This window comes from Nycticebus coucang, chromosome 5 (genome assembly GCF_027406575.1).
Source record: "Nycticebus coucang isolate mNycCou1 chromosome 5, mNycCou1.pri, whole genome shotgun sequence".
In the NCBI taxonomy this organism is placed as follows: Eukaryota; Metazoa; Chordata; class Mammalia; order Primates; family Lorisidae; genus Nycticebus; species Nycticebus coucang.
This window is the reverse complement of record NC_069784.1, coordinates 44,978,900-45,000,251: the sequence shown is the minus strand read 5'-3', so window position 1 is coordinate 45,000,251 and position 21,352 is coordinate 44,978,900. Positions and strand designations below refer to the sequence as shown.

The 21,352-nt window shown below is 40.8% G+C and overlaps 1 protein-coding gene across 8 annotated transcripts in view; it reads left to right on the top strand.

Moving 5' to 3' along the window:
• The window catches only part of DENND2C (DENN domain containing 2C), a 98,395-nt gene that overhangs the window by 39,646 nt on the left and 37,397 nt on the right, over positions 1-21,352 (top strand). For all 8 annotated transcript variants that reach the window (XM_053590511.1, XM_053590510.1, XM_053590513.1 and 5 more), the window contains 4 exons: positions 15,895-16,905; positions 17,508-17,644; positions 18,607-18,719; positions 19,604-19,774. In XM_053590511.1, the coding sequence (XP_053446486.1) occupies positions 16,088-16,905; positions 17,508-17,644; positions 18,607-18,719; positions 19,604-19,774 (1,239 nt within the window). In that variant the 5' untranslated portion in view covers positions 15,895-16,087. The remainder of the gene's footprint in view (positions 1-15,894; positions 16,906-17,507; positions 17,645-18,606; positions 18,720-19,603; positions 19,775-21,352) is intronic.

Here is a 21,352-nt window from a genome sequence, read left to right as displayed (position 1 = left end):
CTGCAGGACCTTTGTTTTTTTGAGATAGAGCCTCAAGCTGTCGCCTTGGGTAGAGTGCCGTAGCGTCACAGCTCACAGCAACCTCTGACTGCTGGGCTAAAGTGATTCTCTTGCCTCAGCCTCCCAAGTAGCTGGGACTACAGATGCCCGCCACAGCGCCCAGCTATTTTTTTTTTTTTTTTTGGTTATAGTTGTCATTGCTGTTTGGCAGGCCCGGCCTGGAATCGAACCTGCCCGCTCTGGTGTATGTGGCTGGCGCCTTAGTGGTTGAGCTGCTGGTGCCAAGCCCATAACAGACCTTTTGAAGCCTTATTAAATCCAAAGCTTCCTTAGCCCCAAAGTAGGGAGGCTTATGTGAAAGTTGAATGTAAGATTGTTTACCAAAGGTTAAATTATCCCAAAAGTGAAATTCACTGTGTTTAGATTTTGCTTTTTGCAGTAACATGTTTATTTTATTTTTTATGTATTTATTGTTTTCAGACAGAGCCTCAAGCTATCGCCCTGGGTAGAGTGCTGTGGTATCACAGCTCACGCAACCTCCAACTCCTGGGCTCAAGCAATTCTCTTGCCTCTGCCTCCCAAGTAGCTGGGACTACAGGCGCCTGCCACAACGCCCGGCTATTTTTTGGTTGCAGCCATCATTGTTGTTTGGCGGGCCCTGGCTGGATTCGAACCCACCAGCTCAGGTGTATGTGGCTGGCACCTTAGCCGCTTGAGCCACAGGTGCCAAGCCACAGTAACATGTTTATTAAAACTGTTTAATTAAATGATTCTCACTTCATTATTAACATCAGTAGCACCTGCTTTTAGGGGCACTAACTTCAACAAAGATGATAATATGTTTTTAAGTTTAGTATTGGCAATGTTTTCCCTTAAAACATTCATATTCACAGCTCGGTGCTTATAGTTCAAGCGGCTAAGGCACCAGCCACATACGCCAGAGCTACAGGGTTCCAATCCAGCCCGGACCTGCCAGACAACAATGATGATAACTACAACCAAAAAAAAAAAAAAAATAGCCGGGCATTGTGGCGGGAATCTGTAGTCCCAGCTACTTGGGAGGCTGAGCCAAGAGAATTGCTTAAGCCCAAGAGTGGGAGATTTCTGTGAGCTGTAACGCCATGGCACTCTACCCAGGGCGACAGCTTGAGACTGTCTCAAAAGAAAAAAGAAAAAAAAATCAGATTCAGGAAATTAAATAAAGTTGGCTTTTTTTCTCCCCAGTGGGAAACAATTAAAAATTAAATGGCTCTGTCCCTGGCAGAGGAAAAACAAATTGAAATTAACTGTCAAGTTCTTAATAGTAGCTATAATATAGAAAAGAAAAAAAAAACCTTGGGCTTTATAAACTGGGTAGTTTTCCTTTCTGAACTTAAAATCTCACCTATAAAAATACACACAATAATATGTATCAAGGTCATTATGAGGAGAAAAAGAGGTAAATTAACTGAAACTGCTTGGTAACTGAAAATGCTTTGCAAATTAATGTTGAAGTAAGTGGCATGTTTTAAACTTTTGTTGTTGTTGTTAGACATGATTTCCTTCTGTCACCTTGGCTAGAGTGCAGGAGTGTGATCATAGCTCACTACAACCTCACAGTCCTAGACTCAAGCAATTCTCCTGCCTCAGCCTCCCAACTAACTGGGACTACAGGCTGGTGCAACTGCACCCAGCTAATATTTCTATTTTTAGTAGAGACAGGATCTTGCTCTTATTCAGGCTGGTCTCCCACCTCAGCACCCCAGAGTGCTAGGATTACAGGCATGAGCCACCGTGCCTGACCTTAAACGTTTATAAAAGTCAGGATGGGGCGGCGCCTGTGGCTCAGTGAGTAGGGCGCCGGCCCCATATGCCGAGGGTGGCGGGTTCGGACCCAGCCCCGGCCAAACTGCAACCAAAAAATAGCCGGGCGTTGTGGCGGGCGCCTGTAGTCCCAGCTGCTCGGGAGGCTGAGGCTAGAGAATCACGTAAGCCCAAGAGTTAGAGGTTGCTGTGAGCCGTGTGACGCCACGGCACTCTACCCGAGGGCGGTACAGTGAGACTCTGTCTCTACAAAAAAAAAAAATAAATAAATAAAATAAAATAAAATATTCTAAAAAAAAAAAAAAAAAAAAAAAAAAAAAAAAAAAAAAACAAAAGTGAGGATGGGCTCTATCCCCCATCTCTAGGGAGGGGAGATGGGCTGAGTTGATCACTAGTGACCAAAGATTTAATCAATCGTGCCTATATAATGAATCTTCATAAAAACCCAAAAGGGCTAAGTTCTGGAGGCTTCCAGGAAGGTGAACAAGAACCATTCGCTGGGTGGGTGACACAGCCCAACTTTGTGAGGACAGAAGTTCTTGCACTCAGGACTCTTCTAGACCTCACCCTAATGTATCTCTTCATCTGGCTGTTGATTTGTATCCTTCAAAATAAACCAGCAAATGTAAAAAAAAAAAAAAAAAAGGTTAGGATGATTTTTCTCATTCATATTAACAGCAAAAATGCCTAGAATTTTCTGAGAGTATTTAGATATTTTACTATTCATCATCAGGTTTTTTTTACTATTGAAAATTAGCTTTGAGCCTTGGTGGCCATAGCTTAGAGTAAGGCGCCAGCCACATACACCAAGGCTAGTGGTTTTGAGCCCGGCCCAGGCTTGCTAAACAACAATGACAACTGCAACAACAACAACAAAAGAATTAGCTGGGTATTGTAGTGGGCACCTGTAGTCCCAGCTACCTGGGAGGCTGAGGGAAGAGAATAGCTTAAGCCCAAGAGTTGGAGGTTGCTGTGAGCTGTGATGCCATGGCACACTACCGAGGGTGACATAGTAAGACTCTGTCTCAAAAAAAAATAAAAAAAAGTTAGCTTTGAGGTATAATTTCATACAATAAAATGTACCCATTTTTAAGAGTATGGTCAATGGGGCGGCGCCTGTGGCTCAGGTGATAAGGAGCTGGCCCCATATGCTGAGGGTGGCGGGTTCAAACCCGGCCCCGGCTGAACTGCAACCAAAAAATAGCTGGGTGTTGTGGCGGGCGCCTGTAGTCCCAGCTACTTGGGAGGCTGAGGCAAGAGAATCGCTTAAGCCTAGGAGTTGGAGGTTGCTGTGAGCTGTGTAATGCCATGGCACTCTACCGAGGGCCATAAAGTAAGACTCTTGTCTCTACAAAAAAAAAAAAAAGAGTATGGTCAATGAGTTTTTACAAATGTGTACACTTACATAACTACCACCCCTCCAACATATAAAATATTTTTTATCACCCAAAATAGTTCCTTCATGCTCATTTTTGGTTAGTTGTCACCCTCCTGGCCTTAAGCAACTACTGTTCTGCTTTCTTTCTACCATTGAAAATTAGTTTTGTCTGTTCTGGAAATTCATATAAGTGCAGATCATACTAGATGTAGTTATTTGTTTCTGCGTAAGTTTTTTAGATACATACATGTAATTCTATTCCTTTTTATTGCTGAGTAATAGCCCATTTTATAAATATATCACAATTTATGCATTCACTTTTGTTGTTGTTGTTTTGGGGTTTTTTTGAGACAGAGTCTCACTATTTCACCCTTGGTAGAGTGCCATGGCGTCACAGCTCACAGCAACCTCCAACTCTTGGGCTTAAGAGATTCTCTTGCCTCAGCCTCCCGAGTAGCTGGGACTATAGGCGCCCACCACAACGCCCAGCTATTTTTTGTTGCGGTTGTCATTGTTGTTTAGCTGGCCTGGGCCAGATTCTAACCCGCCACCCTCAATGTATGTGGCTGGCACTGTAACCACTGTGCTACTGGCGCCGAGCCCTGTGCATTCACTTGTTGATGCCCGTTGGGTTGTTTCCAGCTTTGGGCTCCTGTGATAAAGCTGCTCTCTGAATATTTGTGGAAAAGTATTTGTGAGGACATATGTTTTTCTTTCGTACTTGTGAAATTGCTGTGTCATGTGGCAATGAGAGGTTTAATTTGATATAAGAAACTTCCTGTTTTTCAAAGTGGTTATACATACTACATCAGCAATGTTGGAGAGTTCTAGGTGCTCCAATATTCAGTATTGTCATTGTTTGTAAGTTTAGCCCTTGAATTGGGTATACAGTGGTACCTTGTGTTTTATTTTTTATTTATTTTTTTTTTGTTAAAGATATTTTTTTTATTTAGTTTTTTTTTTTTTTTATTGTTGGGGATTCATTGAGGGTACAATAAGCCAGGTTACACTGATTGCAATTGTTAGGTAAAGTCCCTCTTGCAATCATGTCTTGCCCCCATAAAGTGTGACACACACCAAGGCCCCACCCCCCTCCCTCCTTCCCTCTTTCTGCTTCCCCCTCCATAACCATAATTGTCATTAATTGTCCTCATATCAAAATTGAGTACATAGGATTCATGCTTCTCCATTCTTGTGATGCTTTACTAAGAATAATGTCTTCCACGTCCATCCAGGTTAATACGAAGGATGTAAAGTCTCCATTTTTTTTAATGGCTGAATAGTATTCCATGGTATACATATACCACAGCTTGTTAATCCATTCCTGGGTTGGTGGGCATTTAGGCTGTTTCCACATTTTGGCGATTGTAAATTGAGCTGCAGTAAACAGTCTAGTACAAGTGTCCTTATGATAAAAGGATTTTTTTCCTTCTGGGTAGATGCCCAGTAATGGGATTGCAGGATCAAATGGGAGGTCTAGCTTGAGTGCTTTGAGGTTTCTCCATACTTCCTTCCAGAAAGGTTGTACTAGTTTGCAGTCCCACCAGCAGTGTAAAAGTGTTCCCTTCTCTCCACATCCACGCCAGCACATGCAGTTTTGAGATTTTGTGATGTGGGCCATTCTCACTGGGGTTAGATGATATCTCAGGGTTGTTTTGATTTGCATTTCTCTAATATATAGAGATGATGAACATTTTCTCATGTGTTTGTTAGCCATTCGTCTGTTGTCTTTAGAGAAGGTTCTATTCATGTCTCTTGCCCATTGATATATGGGATTGTTGGCTTTTTTCATGTGGATTAATTTGAGTTCTCTATAGATCCTAGTTATCAAGCTTTTGTCTGATTGAAAATATGCAAATATCCTTTCCCATTGTGTAGGTTGTCTCTTTGCTTTGGTTATTGTCTCCTTAGCTGTACAGAAGCTTTTCAGTTTAATGAAGTCCCATTTGTTTATTTTTGTTGTTGTTGCAATTGCCATGGCAGTCTTCTTCATGAAGTCTTTCCCCAGGCCAATATCTTCCAGTATTTTTCCTATGCTTTCTTGGAGGATTTTTATTGTTTCATGCCTTAAATTTAAGTCCTTTATCCATCTTGAATCAATTTTTGTGAGTGGGGAAAGGTGTGGGTCCAGTTTCAGTCTTTTACATGTAGACATCCAGTTCTCCCAACACCATTTATTGAATAGGGAGTCTTTCCCCCAAGGTATGTTCTTGTTTGGTTTATCAAAGATTACGTGGTTGTAAAATGGTAGTTTCATTTCTTGGTTTTCAATTCGATTCCAAGTGTCTGTGTCTCTGTTTTTGTGCCAGTACCATGCTGTCTTGAGCACTATGGCTTTGTAGTACAGACTAAAATCTGGTATGCTGATGCCCCCAGCTTTATTTTTGTTACAGAGAACTGCCTTAGCTATACGGGGTTTTTTCCGGTTCCATACAAAACGCAGAATCATTTTTTCCAAATCTTGAAAGTACGATGTTGGTATTTTGATAGGAATGGCATTGAATAGGTAGATTGCTTTGGGAAGTATAGACATTTTAACAATGTTGATTCTTCCCATCCATGAGCATGGTATGTTCTTCCATTTGTTAATATCCTCTGCTATTTCCTTTCTGAGGATTTCATAGTTTTCTTTATAGAGGTCCTTCACCTCCTTTGTTAGGTATATTCCTAGGTATTTCATTTTCTTTGAAACTATGGTGAAGGGAGTTGTGTCCTTAATTAGCTTCTCATCTTGACTGTTATTGGTGTACACAAAGGCTACTGACTTGTGGACATTGATTTTATATCCTGAAACATTACTGTATTTTTTGATGACTTCTAGGAGTCTTGTGGTTGAGTCTTTGGGGTTCTCTAAGTATAAGATCATGTCGTCAGCAAAGAGGGAGAGTTTGACCTCCTCTGCTCCCATTTGGATTCCCTTTATTTCCTTGTCTTGCCTAATTGTATTGGCTAGAACTTCCAGCACTACGTTGAATAGTAAAGGTGACAAAGGACAACCTTGTCTGGTTCCAGTTCTAAGAGGAAAAGCTTTCAGTTTTACTCCATTCAGTAAAATATTGGCTGTGGGTTTGTCATAGGTAGCTTCAATCAGTTTCAGAAATGTGCCACCTATGCCTATACTCTTCAGTGTTCTAATTAGAAAAGGATGCTGGATTTTATCAAATGCTTTTTCTGCATCTATTGAGAGGATCATGTGATCTTTATTTTTGCCTCTGTTAATATGGTGGATAACGTTTATAGACTTGCGTATGTTAAACCAGCCTTGCATCCCTGGGATGAAGCCTACTTGATCATGATGAATGACTTTTTTGATGATAAGCTGTAATCTATTGGCTAGGATTTTGTTGAGAATTTTTCCATCTATGTTCATGAGTGAGATTGGTTTGAAATTCTCCTTTTTGTTTGGGTCTTTTCCTGGTTTTGGTATCAGGGTGATGTTTGCTTCATAGAATGTGTTGGGGAAGATTCCTTCTTCCTCAATTTTTTGGAATAATTTCTGCAGTACAGGAATAAGCTCTTCCTTGAAGGTTTGATAGAATTCTGGAGTGAAGCCATCTGGACCAGGGCATTTTTTGATTGGAAGCTTTTTTATTGTTTCTTTGATCTCAGTGCTTGAAATTGGTCTGTTCAGGAGGTCTATTTCTTCCTGGCTGAGTCTAGGGAGAGGGTGTGATTCCAAGTATTGATCCATTTCTTTCACATTGTCAAATTTCTGGGCATAGAGTTTCTGGTAGTATTCAGAGATGATCTCTTGTATCTGTGTGGGATCAGTTGTTATTTCCCCTTTATCATTTCTGATTGAGGTTGTTTGAGATTTTACTTTTCTATTCCTCCTTAGTCTGGCCAATGGTTTATCTATTTTATTTATTTTTTCAAAAAACGAACTCCTTGTTTCATTAATTTTCTGAATGATTCTTTTGTTTTCAATTTCATTGATCTCTGATTTGATTTTGGATATTTCTTTTCTTCTACTGAGTTTAGGCTTAGATTGTTCTTCTTTTTCCAATTCCATAAGATCTCTTGTGAGATTGTTGATGTGCTCTCTTTCTGTTTTTCGAATGTAGGCATCTAAAGCGATGAATTTTCCTCTCAAAACTGCTTTTGCAGTATCCCACAGGTTTTGGTAGCTTGTGTCTTCATTGTTGTTATGCTCAAGGAAGTTAATGATTTCCTGTTTTATTTCTTCCTGCACCCATCTGTTATTCAACAGAAGATTGTTTAATTTCCATGCCTTTGGGTGGGGTCGAGCATTTTTGTTAGAGTTGAGTTCCACCTTTAGTGCCTTATGGTCTGAGAAGATACAAGGTAAAATTTCAATTCTTTTGATTCTGTTGATATTTGTTTTGTGTCCCAGGATATGATCAATTTTGGAGAATGTTCCATGGGGTGATGAGAAGAATGCATATTCTTTATCTTTGGGATGGAGTGTTCTATATGCGTCTATCAAGCACAGTTGTTCTAGGGTCTCATTTAAGTCTCTTATATCCTTGTTTAATTTCTGTTTAGAGGATCTGTCCAGCTCTGTAAGAGGAGTGTTAAGGTCCCCTGTTATTATGGTATTATCAGATATCATATTGCTCAGACTGAGTAAGGTTTGTTTCAAGAATCTGGGAGCATTTAAATTGGGTGCATAGATATTTAGAATTGAAATGTCTTCTTGTTGTATTTTTCCCTTGACCAATATGAAGTGACCATCTTTGTCTTTTTTGACTTTAGTTGCTTTAAATCCACATGTATCTGAAAATAAGATTGCAACTCCTCTTTTCTTCTGAATTCCATTTGTGTGAAAAATTGTGTTCCAACCCTTGACTCGGAGCTTTAATTTGTCTTTTGAAGCCAGGTGTGTTTCTTGCAGACAGCAAATGGATGGCTTGTGTTTTTTAATCCAGTCAACCAATCAATGTCTCTTCAGTGGGGAATTCAAGCCATTAACATTTATTGAGATAATTGATAAGTGTGGTAGTATTCTATTCGTCTTATTTGGTGAGAGTCCATTGCTTAGTTTTATCTTTTGCATCAGTGTGGAGGTTAGGTTCTGTCCTTTTAATTTCTGAGTTCTTACTTTGCTGCTGATCCATTGTGGTGGTCAGTGTGCGGAACAGGTTGAAGTATTTCCTGTAGAGCTGGTCTTGTTGTGGCGAATTTCCTCAATGTTTGTATATCCATAAATGATTTGATCTCTCTGTCAATTTTGAAGCTTAGCTTAGCAGGGTACAGAATTCTGGGCTGGAAATTGTTCTGTTTAAGTAGATTAAAGGTAGATGACCATTGTCTTCTTGCTTGGAAAGTTTCATTAGAGCAGTCTGCGGTCACTCTGATGGATTTGCCCCTGTAGGTCAAGATATACCTTGTGTTTTAATTTGTATTTCCTTGCTGACCCGTAATGATGTGCATCTATTCACGTGCTTTACTGTGCGTTTTGGCTACTCATAAATCTTTTGTAAAGTGTAAAATTCATATTTTACTCATATTTTCAGTGTGTTATTCAGCCTAATCAATTGACTTAAGTCAATGTCAGATATATGTATTAAAATATTTTCTCCCAGTCTGTAGCCTGCCATTTCATTTTTAAATCAATGTCTTTAGATGAGAAGAAGGTTTTAATTTTGATGAAGTCCAATTGAGCAATTGTTTTCCTTTATGATTAATAAATTTTGTGTCTTGTTAAGAATTCTCTTCCTTCCTTTCTTTCTTCGTTTCTTTCTTTCTTTTTTTTTCGGGACAGAGTCTTACTCTGTGCCCTAAATAGAGTGTGGTGACGTCATAGCTCCCAGCAACCTCAACCTCCTCGGCTCAAGAATACTCTTGCCTCAGCCTCCCATGTACCTGGGACTACATATAGGTGCCTACTACCATGTTCTGGTAGTTTTTCCATTTTTAGTACAGACAGAGCCTCCCTCTTGATCACGCTGATCTGCAATTCCTGGGCTCAAAGGATCCTCCCCACCTCTGCCTCCCGGAGTGCTAGGATTACAGGCATGAGCCACCATATTGGCCAAAAAAGTGTTTTTCTTGTGAAAATCGTAAAGATTTTTTTCTAGAAAGTTTATAGTTTTCATTCTTTGTTTTCTTCTTTGAAACAGAGTCTCACTTTGTCGCCCTCAATAGAGTGCTGTGGTGTCATAGCTCACAGCAACCTCAAACTCCTGGGCTCAAGCGATCCTCTTGCCTCAGCCTCCTGAGTAGCTGGGACTACGGGTGCCCGCCACAACGCCCAGCTAGTTTTAGAGATAAAGTCTTGCTCTGGCTCAGGCTGGTCTTGAATTTGTAATCTCAGGCAATCCACCCACCTTAGCCTCCCGGAGTGCTGGGATAATAGGCATGACCCGTCCCCAGCCTATAGTTTTCTTTCTTAGTCTGTTTTAATTGGGTAAAGGTTGAGATGTATTAATAGATATTTATTTGTTCCAGTGCCACTTACTGAAGAGATTATTCCTTCCCCAGCTTTGTGGAAATCAATTGTGTAAATACGGGTCTACATCTAGACTTTGTGCTCTTTTACTGATCTTTTTATATCCTGTCAAAAATATACAAAGTCATGATTACCGTCGCTTTATATTAAGCCTTGAAATCAGGTAGCATATGTCCTTCAGCTTTATTTCTCTTTTTGAAGATTATTTAAGCTATTCCAGGTCCTTTGAATTTCCATATAAGGTTGACAATCAACTCGTCAATTTCTACAACAAAGCCTGCTGTGATTTTGATTGGGATCAACTTTGAGAGAATTTGGTATCTTAACAAAATTGAATCTTCCAGTACATTCAAGTGCAGATACTGCCGGGCAGTATCTCACTCCTCACTCTGAGAGGCTAAGGCAGGTGAATTGCCTGAGCTCAGAAGTTTGAGACCAGCCTGAGCAAGAGTGAGACCTCATCTCTAAAAAACAAACTAGCTGGGTGTTGTGGGGGGCGCCTATAGTCCTAGCTACTCGGGAGGTTGAGGCAAGAGAATCACTTGAGCCCAAGAGTTTGAGGGTGCTGTGAGCTGTGACACCATATCACTCTATTAATGGCAATAATATGAGACTCGCCTCGAAAGAAAGAAAGAGAGAGCAATATCTGTTTAGTTACTCTTTTTTTTTTTAGCATTATTTTTTAGTTTTCAGTGTACAGGTCTTATATCCCTAAGTATTTCATGTTTTTAATGCTACTGGAATTTGGGGGCGGTGCCTATGGCTCTATGGCTCAGTGGGTAGGGCGCCAGCCCCGTATACCAAGGGTGGTGGGTTCAAACCCAACCCTGCCAAACTGCAACAAAAAATAGTTCGGTGTTGCAGCAAGTGCCTGTAGTCCCAGCTACTTGGGAGGCTGAGGCAAGAGAATCGCCCAAGCCCAGGAGTTGGAGGTTGCTGTGAGCTGTGTGATGCCACAGCACTCTACCGAAGACGATAAAGTAAGACTCTGTCTTTACAAAAAAAAAAATAAAAAAGTGGGCCTTGCCTGTAGCTCAGTAAGTACGGCACCGGCCCCATATACCGAGGGTGGCGGGTTCAAATCCAGCCCTGGGCTGAACTACAACAAAAAAACAGCCAGGCGTTGTGGCAAGGGTCTGTAGTCCCAGCTACTGAAATTTATTTTTAAAATCATTTTCCAGTTTTTTTGTTTTTAGAGCATAGACGTATAATTTCTATATGTTGATCATGTATACTAAGCTCTTGCTAAATTATTTATGAATTCTAATAGCTTGTGACTGTAGGTTTCTTAGGATTTTCCATGTATAAAATCATGTTGTTCGCAAAAAAGTTTTATTTCTTTTATAATCTGCATACTTTTTTTTGTTTCGTTTTGTTTTGTTGCAGTTTGGCCAGGGCTGGGCTTGAACCCGGCACCCTCGGCATATGGGACCGGCACCCTACTCACTGAGCCACAGGCGCCACCCCCAATCTGCATACTTTTTTTGAGACAGTCTCACTATGTAACCCTCGGTAGAGTGCTGTGGCGTCAGAGCTCACAGCAACTGCAAACTCTTGGGCTCAAGTGATTCTCTTGGTTCAGCCTCCCAAGTAGCTGGGACTGCCTGCCACAACACCCAGCTATTTTCTTGTTGTAGTTGTCGTTGTTGTTTGGCATCCGCAGTGTATGTGGCTGGCACCCTACCTACCTGCTGAGCTCCAGGCGCTGAGCCAAACAATCTGCATACTTTTCCTTTACTTTTTCTTGCCTTACTGCATTATGTCTTTTAGAATGAATAAAAGTGGTAAGAGAATACATCTTTGCTTTTTTCCTAATCTTAAAGGAAAAATGTTTAGTATTTTACCACTTTATATGATAGCAGCAGTGCTTTTTTCAAATAGATATTCTTTATCAGATTGAGGAAATTCTGTTGTTTCTAATTTGCTGCATGGTTTTCCCCCCAATTGTGAATAAGGTGTGAATTTTTTCAAATAGTTTTTATATACCAATTAAGATAATCATACAGTTTTGTTTTGTTTTTTATCCCATAAAAGTGACCTTTTTGATGTTAAAGCAACCTTGCATTCTGGTATAAATTCTACTTAGAAATGATATATTGGCGGGGGGTGGGGGGGAGGAAAAGCAGAAAGAGGGACGGAGGGAGGGGGGTGGGGCCTAGGTGTGTGTCACACGTTGTGCGGGCAAGACATGATTGCAAGAGGGACTTTACCTAACAATTGCAATCAATGTAACCTGGCTTATTGTACCCTCAGTGAATCCCCAACAAGAAAAAAAAAATGAAATGATATATTGTCCGTCCTTCTTATATTATGAATTTGATTTGCTAATGTTTTTATGTTCTTTTCTGGTTTCTTTTTTTTTGGCCGGGGCTGGGTTTGAACCCACCACCTCTGGCATATGGGACCGGTGCCCTACTCCTTGAGCCACAGGCGCCGCCCTCTTTTCTGATTTCTTTATCTAGTTTCCCAATAGAGTAATGATGGTCTCATAAAAGAATTAGAAATTGTTTCTACTTCCTCCCTCCATTTTCTGAAAGAGTTTGTGTAAGACTGGTATTATTTTTTCTTTAGATATTTAGTAAAATTGACTAGGGAACCTATCCAGACATGGAGTTTTCTTTAAGGGAAGGTTTTTTGTTGTTGTTGTTGTTGTTTTTTGAGACAGAGCCTCAAGCTGTCGCCCTGGGTAGAGTGCAATGGCATCACAGCTCACAGCAACCTCCAACTCCTGGGCTCAAGCGAGTCTCCTGCCTCCACCTCCCAAGTAGCTGGGACTACAGGTGCCCACCACAACCCCCCGGCTATTTTTGGTTGCAGCCATCATTGTTGTTTGGCCGGCCGGGCTGGATTCAAACCCACCAGCTCAGGTGTATGTGGCTGGTGCCTTAGCCGTTTAAGCCATAGGCGCTGAGCCTAAGGGAATGTTTTTAATTATGAATTCTTTTTTTTTTTTTTTTTTTCCAAGACAGGGTCTTACTTTGTCAACCTCGGTAGAGTGCGGTGGCATCATAGATCACAGCAACCTCAAACTCTTGGGCTCAAGTGTTCTTCTTCCCTCAGCCTCCTTAGTAACTGGGACTACTGGCGCCTGCCACAACACCTGGCTATTTTTAGAGACAGGGTCTTGCTCTTACTCAGGCTGGTCTCAAACTTCTGAGCTCAGGCAATCCACCTGCCTTGGCTTCCCAGAGTGCTAGGAATACAGGCGTAAACCATCACACCTAGTCTACAAATTTATTTTTTTTTTTTATTTTTTATTTTTGTAGAGACAGAGTCTCACTTTATGGCCCTCGGTAGAGTGCCGTGGCCTCACACAGCTCACAGCAACCTCCAACTCCTGGGCTTAAGTGATTCTCCTGCCTCAGCCTCCCGAGTAGCTGGGACTACAGGCGCCCACCACATGCCCAGCTATTGTTTTGTTGTAGTTTGGCCGAGGCTGGGCTCGAACCTGCCACCCTCGGTATATGGGGCCTGTGCCCCACTCACTGAGCCACAGGCACCACCCTATCTTGTATCAGTTTTGATAATTTGTATCTTTCAAGGAAATTTTCCATTAAAATTGTCAGATTACTAGCACAAATTTGTTCATACTATTCCTTAATAGCCTTTAATGTAGGATCTGTATAAGGTCCTCCTTTCATTCTTTTTTTTTTTATTATTATTAACTCATAGCTGTGTACATTAGTGCAATCAAGGGATACAATGTGCTGGTTTCATATACAATCTGAACTGTTCTCATGAAACTGTTCAATGTAGCCTTCATGGCTTACTTATTGTATGTAGACATTTGTATTCTGCCTTTAGTAAGTTTTGCCTGTACCCATTCAAAGATGCACCGTAGGTGTGGCCCCACCCATTACCCTCCCTCCACCCTAACCTCACCCCCTCTTTTCCCCTTCCTTGGCCCTTCCCTCATAGTCTTGTGCTATAGTTGGGTTATAGTCTTCATGTGAAAGCTATACTCCTTTCATTCTTGATATGGCCTTCTAGCCCAGGCTATGGAGTGAGACTCTATCTCATAAGATAAACAAACAAACAAAAAAGAAACTAAAGTTGATGGAAGTCCTGATTAGCAGTTGCTCTGCCAAGAATAAATTTTGTGTGGATGTGGTATGAATGTGTGTGTGTGTGTGTGTGTGTATGTGTGTATCGGTTTTGGTCAGCTGTTCTGACAGAGCTGGGCCAAGATATTTTCCTGCCTGTTAATCAAGGCCACACAGACAAAGCTCAAGGAAGGATGACCCCTGCCTCAGGAAGTTTTGAATCAATTGCTATTTATAACCACTATACAATAGAACTTGACATCAGGTCTTTACTCGGTTGGTAGGAAAAGTTATCTGCTAAATTTTCATTTGAGTAAACAGTTTATGGGCCTGAGTAAAGCCTCTATGTGAAGGGAAGGATAGTGACAGTGGCTATATTTATGCTGATTTGGGTCAAGGGTGTGGTGATAGAGATGTGAAAACTTCAGTCCTCAGTATCAAAATTTAATAATAGGTTATTAAATTTTAAAGCCGCTGATAGTTAATGGTTACCTTGGGTTATCTTTCATGTGTATGGAATCCTGTGCTACTAATCATAAATTTAAAATAAGGGTATGTGATGAGCTAATACTATCAATCAACATAGACAGGAGGAGGAAATTTGCTATTGGTGTGTTTCCAGACTAACTGGTTCTCGCTATGGACATATACATGAACTTTTTGGTTATTTGAGATTTAATTCTGTTCACGTATGCTCCTGATAATACCTCATTGGTCCTTGTTTCATTAAGAGAAGTTTTAGGGGGCTGGGCGCACTGGTTCATGCCTATAATCCTAGCATTCTGGGAGGCCAAGGAGGGTGGATTGCCTGAGCTCACAGGTTCAAGACCAACCTGAGCCAGAGCAAGACCTCGCCTCTAAAAATAGCTGGGCTTTGGCCAGTGGAGGTAGCTCATGCCTGTAATCCCAGCATTCTGGGAGGCCGAGGCAGATGGATTGCTTGAGCTCACGAGTAGAAGACCAGCCTGAGCAAGAGCAAGACCCCTTCTCTAAAAAAGTAGCCGGGCATTGTGGCAGGTGCCTATAGTCCCAGCTACTCGGGAGGCTGAGGCAAGAGAATTGCTGAGCCAAGAGTTGAAGTTTGTGTGAGCTATTATGCCACTGCACTCTACCAAGGGTGACAAAGTGAGACTCTGTCTCAAAAAATAAAAAAGAGTGAGAAGGTTTTAGCCAGGTGCAGTAGCCCACATCTATAATCCCAGCACTTTGGCAGGTTGAGGCAGGAGGATCACTTGAGTCCAGGAATTTATGACCAGCCTGGGCAACACACCAAGATCCCATCTCTAAAAAAAATTTTTTTTAAAAATAGCCAAGGTATGGTGGCTAATTGGGAGGCTGAGGCAAGGGGATCGTTTGAGCCAAGGAGATATGGTTGTAGTAAGCTGTGACTGCACATCTGTACTCCAGCCTGGCAATAAAGCAAGACCCTGTCTTTAAAAAAGAGAGAAAGGCTTGGCACCCCTAGCTCAGTAAGTGGGGCACCGGCCACATACACCGAAGCTGGTGGCTTCAAGCAGCCCGGACATGCTAAAACCACAATGACAATTGCAACCAAAAAAATAACTGGGCATTGTGGTAGACACCTATAGTCCCAGCTACTTGGGAGCTGAGGCAAGAGAATAGCTTAAGCCCAAGAGTTTGGGGTTGCTGTGAGCTGTGACAGTACAGCACTCTACAGTATTATATCACCATCTTAGGAATGCTTTTATGGAGTTGAATTACTGGACAGATGACAGGTGCATAAATTATTTAGGGATAGGGGTGGCGCCTGTGACTCAGTGGGTAGGACACCCGCCCCGTATACTGAGGGTGGCAGGTTCGAACCTAGCCCTAGCCAACTGCAACCAAAAAAAAAATTATTTAGGGATAGGTAGGCATTGTTTTAATGGAGTTTTAAATTAAGAAATTACAAAACTTTGGGCGGCGCCTGTGGCTCAGTCGGTAGGGCGCTGGCTCCATATGCCAAGGGTGGCGGGTTCAAACCGGGCCCCGGCCAAACTGCAACCAAAAAAATAGCCGGGCATTGTGGCGGACGCCTGTAGTCCCAGCTACTCGGGAGGCTGAGGCAAGAGAATCGCTTAAGCCCAGGAGTTGGAGGTTGCTGTGAGCCGTGTGAGGCCACGGCACTCTACCGAGGGCCATAAAGCGAGACTCTGTCTCTACAAAAAAAAAAAAAAAGAAAGAAAGAAATTACAAAACTTTAAATAAAAAAAGAAATTACAAAACTGTGTTAACATACTTTTGTCTCATTTTAACAGGATTATTCAAGAATAATTGAATTGTAGTCATTTCCAACAAGGATGGATGATCAAAATTGTTCTTTTTAAAAAAAGAATTTTCCAAGTTAAACATGAAAGGAAAATACTGAAATCATGTGAACTCTGACAGGATAAAGAATCCAGTATTTCACAGTTACTTGTAATGGAACTGTTGTAGGATTCATCACTTCTCATGCACCCAACTGGGAACATGGATGTTGGTTTTTCTCGTTCTGCTGTTCAGACACTGTCAAGAAGCCACTGCAAAAACATCAAACAAAAAATTTCTCAGTGGGAAGGAAGAGCAAATGGTGTATCTAATCCAGAAAAGTGGCATCTAAAGGACTTCGGAGTGAGATATAATAATTGTCACCAAGAGATTCTTCCTAAGAAAAATCCTGTTGCTGAGGGAAAGAGCAAAAAGTTGGATGTAGCCCGCTCTCAAAACGTGGGTCTGGATATAAATGAAAATGCCAAAAGCTGTGATGAAAATGAGGATGGAATTGAGCAACATGACACACGATTGTTTAAAAATGAATCAGAATCCAGTTGGGTCTGTTCTCAAGTCAAACAAATTGAAAGTTGTAAAGAAGTTATTTTAGATCCAGAAACTTCATTACCTCCAGGAAACTTCTATACTTCACAAATATTGTGGAAGAAAATAGAAACAGTCCCCCCAGATAAAGTCTTAAATTTGGCTGTAGAACATAGTGACTCTTCAGAAAAAGAACTGAATTTTAGAGTTTTGGATAGTTCATATGGAATAACCAAGAGCTTAGAAAATATTTACTCTGAACCTGAGGGTCAAGAATGTGGACTTTCTATAAATCCTTTGCCAAAACCTCGTAGGACATTCAGATATTTATCTGAAACTGGTGTTTTGACACATAAAGAAAGAAACTGTAACAAAAAATACTGTGAAAATAATATTTGTGCAGAATCTTCTTTGGCTTCTTCTCAGGAACCTGAACCAAAGAAATACGGTGGAAAAATTAGAGGACGATCTAAAAGGTATGTTTTAGCCTATAGATAATGATTTATAAATAGTTTACTTATAAGATTATTGAGCTTCTTTTGCCTTTTCGAACCAGTTTCCATTCCCTCCCTAACTTAGGTTACAGCCCTAATTTGAACATACAGATGTTGATTAGTGAGGAAGGAAAATAAAAAGAAGAGGAAAAAGTAGAAGTATAGGTAGTATTTTAAGACAATCTACTAACGAGAACATCAGAAAATCTGCCGTTTTTTTATCTTTAAGAATCTGAGGGCATTTGTTGCTGATTAAATCTGTTTCCTTCCTGAAAAAAAAAAAAAAAGAATCTGAGGGAAGCGGGTACATTCTTGCTTCACTTCACTTAGGGCATGCTGCCCTTTTCATTAGGGAGTGCGCTCAGGAAAGGAGCCCAGCGAAGAACAGGAATGTGATTGGCGGAAAGCCTCAAATTCCCTCATGGTATGTATAGGGCACCAACCTAATGTATAATTCTTAGATCTCTGATAAAGACACCTTTATAATTTGCACCATGTCCCTTGCTTATGTTTCTGTCTGCTATACCAATTTAAAGATTAAAATTTTGAAAGATACAACTTTAAAGTTTATCTCCTTTCTTAAGGAAATCCTTTGAATTTGAAGATATTCAGCACTTTCGAAGTCGAAATTCACAGAGGATCCGTGAAGAACTTGGAAGAAATTCTGGTTCAGCACTTTATTACACACAGTCTGAGGACAACATCTATGAGGATATCATATGTAGGTGCCCACAACTTTGCAATTAAATTTTGTGATTTTGTATTTGCTGAAGCCCTTAATTGTAGGATGGCATTTTCATTTAGAATCAAGCATACCTCGCTGCAGGTTTCTGTTTTGAATATGGAAACTTTTGGTGTACAAATTCTTTTATTCTCTAGTGAATTTTATAACTAATGTAATGGACTGCTCAGTTCAGAGATAGATGTTTGTAGTATAGTATTTTGAGAATTTGTTTAACTCAGACACCTAAGTCGTTTAAAAGCTTAAAGTGCTATTGATCTTGAGACCCACTTTTGTACAGCAATGTAGGATAAGAGAGCTGAATGTGGCTGGGGCAAGGGAGCTCACACCTGTAACCCTAGCACTCTGGGAGGCCAGGGTGGGTCGGTCCTTAGGAGTTCAAGACAGGCCTGAGCAAAGCGAAACCCTTTTCTATTAAAAATAGAAAAGCTAGCCAGACATTGTGGGGGGTGTCTGTAGTCCCAGCTTCTTGGGAGACTGAGGCAGGAGGATCACTGGAGCCCAATAGTTTGAGGTTACTGTGATGTTTGACACCACAACACTCTACCCACAGTGACAGAGTAAGACTCTGTCTCAAAAAAAAAAAAAAAAAAAACCAGGCCAGGCTCAGTGGCTCACGCCTGTAATCCTAGCACTCTGGGAGGCCAAGGCAGGTGGATTGCTTGAGCTCACGAGTTCAAGACCAGCCTGAGCAAGAAAAAGACCCCGTCTTTACTAAAAACAGAAAAACTGAGGCAAGAAAATCACTTGAGCCCAAGAGCTAGAGGTTGTTGCTGTGAGCTATGACGTTACGGCACTCTAACCAGGACAACAGCTTCAGACTCTGTCTCGAAAAAAAGAGAAAAGGCTGAACATAGTCAGTCTTTTATTTCTTTTGCTAACTGTGGTCATTTTTCCATTTAATTAAATCCCTCTCAACATTTTTAAAATTATTTTTCAAGATCCAAGCAAAGAAAATCCATATGAAGATATTCCAGTGCAGCCTCTACCCATGTGGAGATCTCCTTCAGCATGGAAGCTACCACCCCCTAAGTGTGCTTTCAAGGCACCCAAGGTATAACAGAAAATTAATTGAGGGAAAATTAGAGTCTTGGTTATGATCCTCATAAAAATGTTAAGATGGTTTAACTGGGGCCAAATCATAACAGGCAATGAAATGTAGGTTTTATTGTTAGTGGTGGTTTTTTGTTTTTGTTTTTTTTTTTGGCCAGCCTACGGCTATTTGTTTTCTTTGTTTTGTTATTGTTATTGTTTTTGTTGCTGTTTTACCACTTCAAAAAAGTTCACTTATTTCCCACTGTTCCTTATTATCCATAGTTTCACATCAATCTAGGACTTAAATTACCTGCCTGGTCCCTGAAAGCATTTGAGACCCCTGGAAGCAAAAACTCCCTTCAATTAATGAAGCCTGTGAGCTATTGTTTTGGGGGAGCTTGATTACATTATAATAGAAGAACTTGGTATTAGGAACCTGAGAAAGCCAGGAGGGGTGGCTCACGCCTGTAATCCCAGCACTCTGGGAGGCTGAGGCAGGTAGATTGCTGGAGCTCAGAGGTTCGAGACCAGCTTGAGCCAGAGCGAGACCTTGCCTCTAAGAAAATAGCCAGGCATTGTGGCGGGCGCCTATAGTCCCAGCTACTGGGGAGGCTAAGGAGGAGAATTGCTTGAGCCCAAGAGTTAGAGGTTGCTGTGAGCTGTGATGGTACAGCACTCTACCAATGGTGACAAACTGAGACTCTGTCTCCAAAAATAAATAAATAAATAAAAGAAACCTGGGAAATTTCTTTGCAAGTGGTGAGAAAGAAATTATGGTATTTTCATTTGAAACGATTTTAAAGGCAAGATAAAAACTTTTCTAGGATAGCTTTGACTTCGTATGAGAACACAAGCGTTAAGTAGATGATCTTAACCCTTACCAGTACATCTTCTCTTGTTTAGCTTCCTCCTAAACCTCAATTCCTTTACCGGAAGACTATGGAACTGAAAAACTCACAGGCTTATTTACGGTCAAAGCTAACGAAGGATACCACGTTGCCTGTCACATTAACTGAATGGAAGCTTTTCCGAGCTGGAGAAGTTGCAAACAGGCAAAAGAACAATCTTCCAAGGGTGAGGATTCTAATACTTTCATTCTTTGACTCTTCAGCATTTCCACAAATAACAATAAATGAACTTTAAACTAAAATGAATAATAGGCTAGAGGAGACCTACTGGAATTAAAAGACTTGGCAAGCAGCCTTAACTTGTAACTTTTTGCTCCTACAAGAAAAGTGTATGAATGACTTTTGCCAGAGACTCTTTATAAATTTGGAAAATTGATGTTAGGTGAAGGACTTCGCTTCCAGTGCCTTAACTGTCATCAAAATCAGCTGCCTGTTTCAAGGAGGCACCAGAATCTTTTTTTGTTTGTTAGTTTTTTGAGACAGAGTCTCCCTCTGTCACCTGGGCTAGAGTACCACGCATGCATGGCCTCAGCTCAGCTCACAGCAACCTCAAATTCCTGGGCTCAAGTGATCCTCTTGCCTCAGCCTCTCAGGTACCTGGGACTATAAACTCTTGCCACAATGCCTGGCTGATTTTTTTTATTTATAATAGAGATGGGGTCTCACTCTTGCTCCGGCTTGTCTCAAGCTCCTGACTTGTCCTCCCACCTGGGTCATTAGTGCCTAATCCTGAATAACAGTCACAGCTGTTTCTTAGTTTAGTAACCAGTGATTGGTTCCTTGGGAAATACTCTGTTCCACAACTACTTTAATGCTTAAGATCTGTTTCCTGCCACTCTGTAATATGTGAAAAGTTACAGACACAGGTTTGAAAAAGCACTAAGCTTTTCATTGATCTCTCTCAATGAAAAATAAACTTTAACTGTTTATTCTCCTGTGTATGGTGAGGAATATATATATAAAACAGAAGCTTGAAGAACTGCCAGGCATCCTGCAGTAACTCCTTGGGTTAGTCGTGTTGACACAACAAAGCAGCCTCTCACATGGCCCAGAAACAGCAGTTTGCGTGGGTACGGGGAGCAGAATGCAAATACTAAGGGATTGCCTTCAAGATGTGGTCTTGGAATAGCATCAACAAATATGTAGGAATTATGGATTGTAGAGTTTAATGAGACCCATGGAGGTTTTACAAGTGCTTTGCTTTCATTTCCCAATATTTTGTGTACTGTGATCTTGAGTACTCCAAGTTTGTTCTTTTTCTGATTATACGTGATAGGACCCAACTTTTCCTTTTCTAATTTTTTCCTAAAGGTTTTTGGAGAAATGGGGAGAAAAAGTGGTAATGAACTCTTGTCAGGCAAGAACAGGCTATTAGTATTTCTACCTATGATCTTTCTTGGATTAAATCTTTTTTATGATGCCCCATATGCAATACAAATTTTGGCTTTGCAATATCTTCAGGAACAACATTCCATAAAAGAGCCATTTTTATTTCTTTCCCTTTTGATTACTCCAGCTATCCCTGGAAGGGAAACTGCTTCATAGTCTGAAAATCACTGATCTGGTCCATGTGCCTCTTCCCCACCCTTCTTTCCATACTTGATGTGGAAGCCTCTGTGAGATTGTTTGTTAGAGTACATTTCCTAATATCTTTATTGTTTATGTCAAACGTATACAGCAGTATGGTTTCTATCATTTCTTAGGAAGAATACTCCACAGTATTTTCTACAACCAAAAGGTAAAT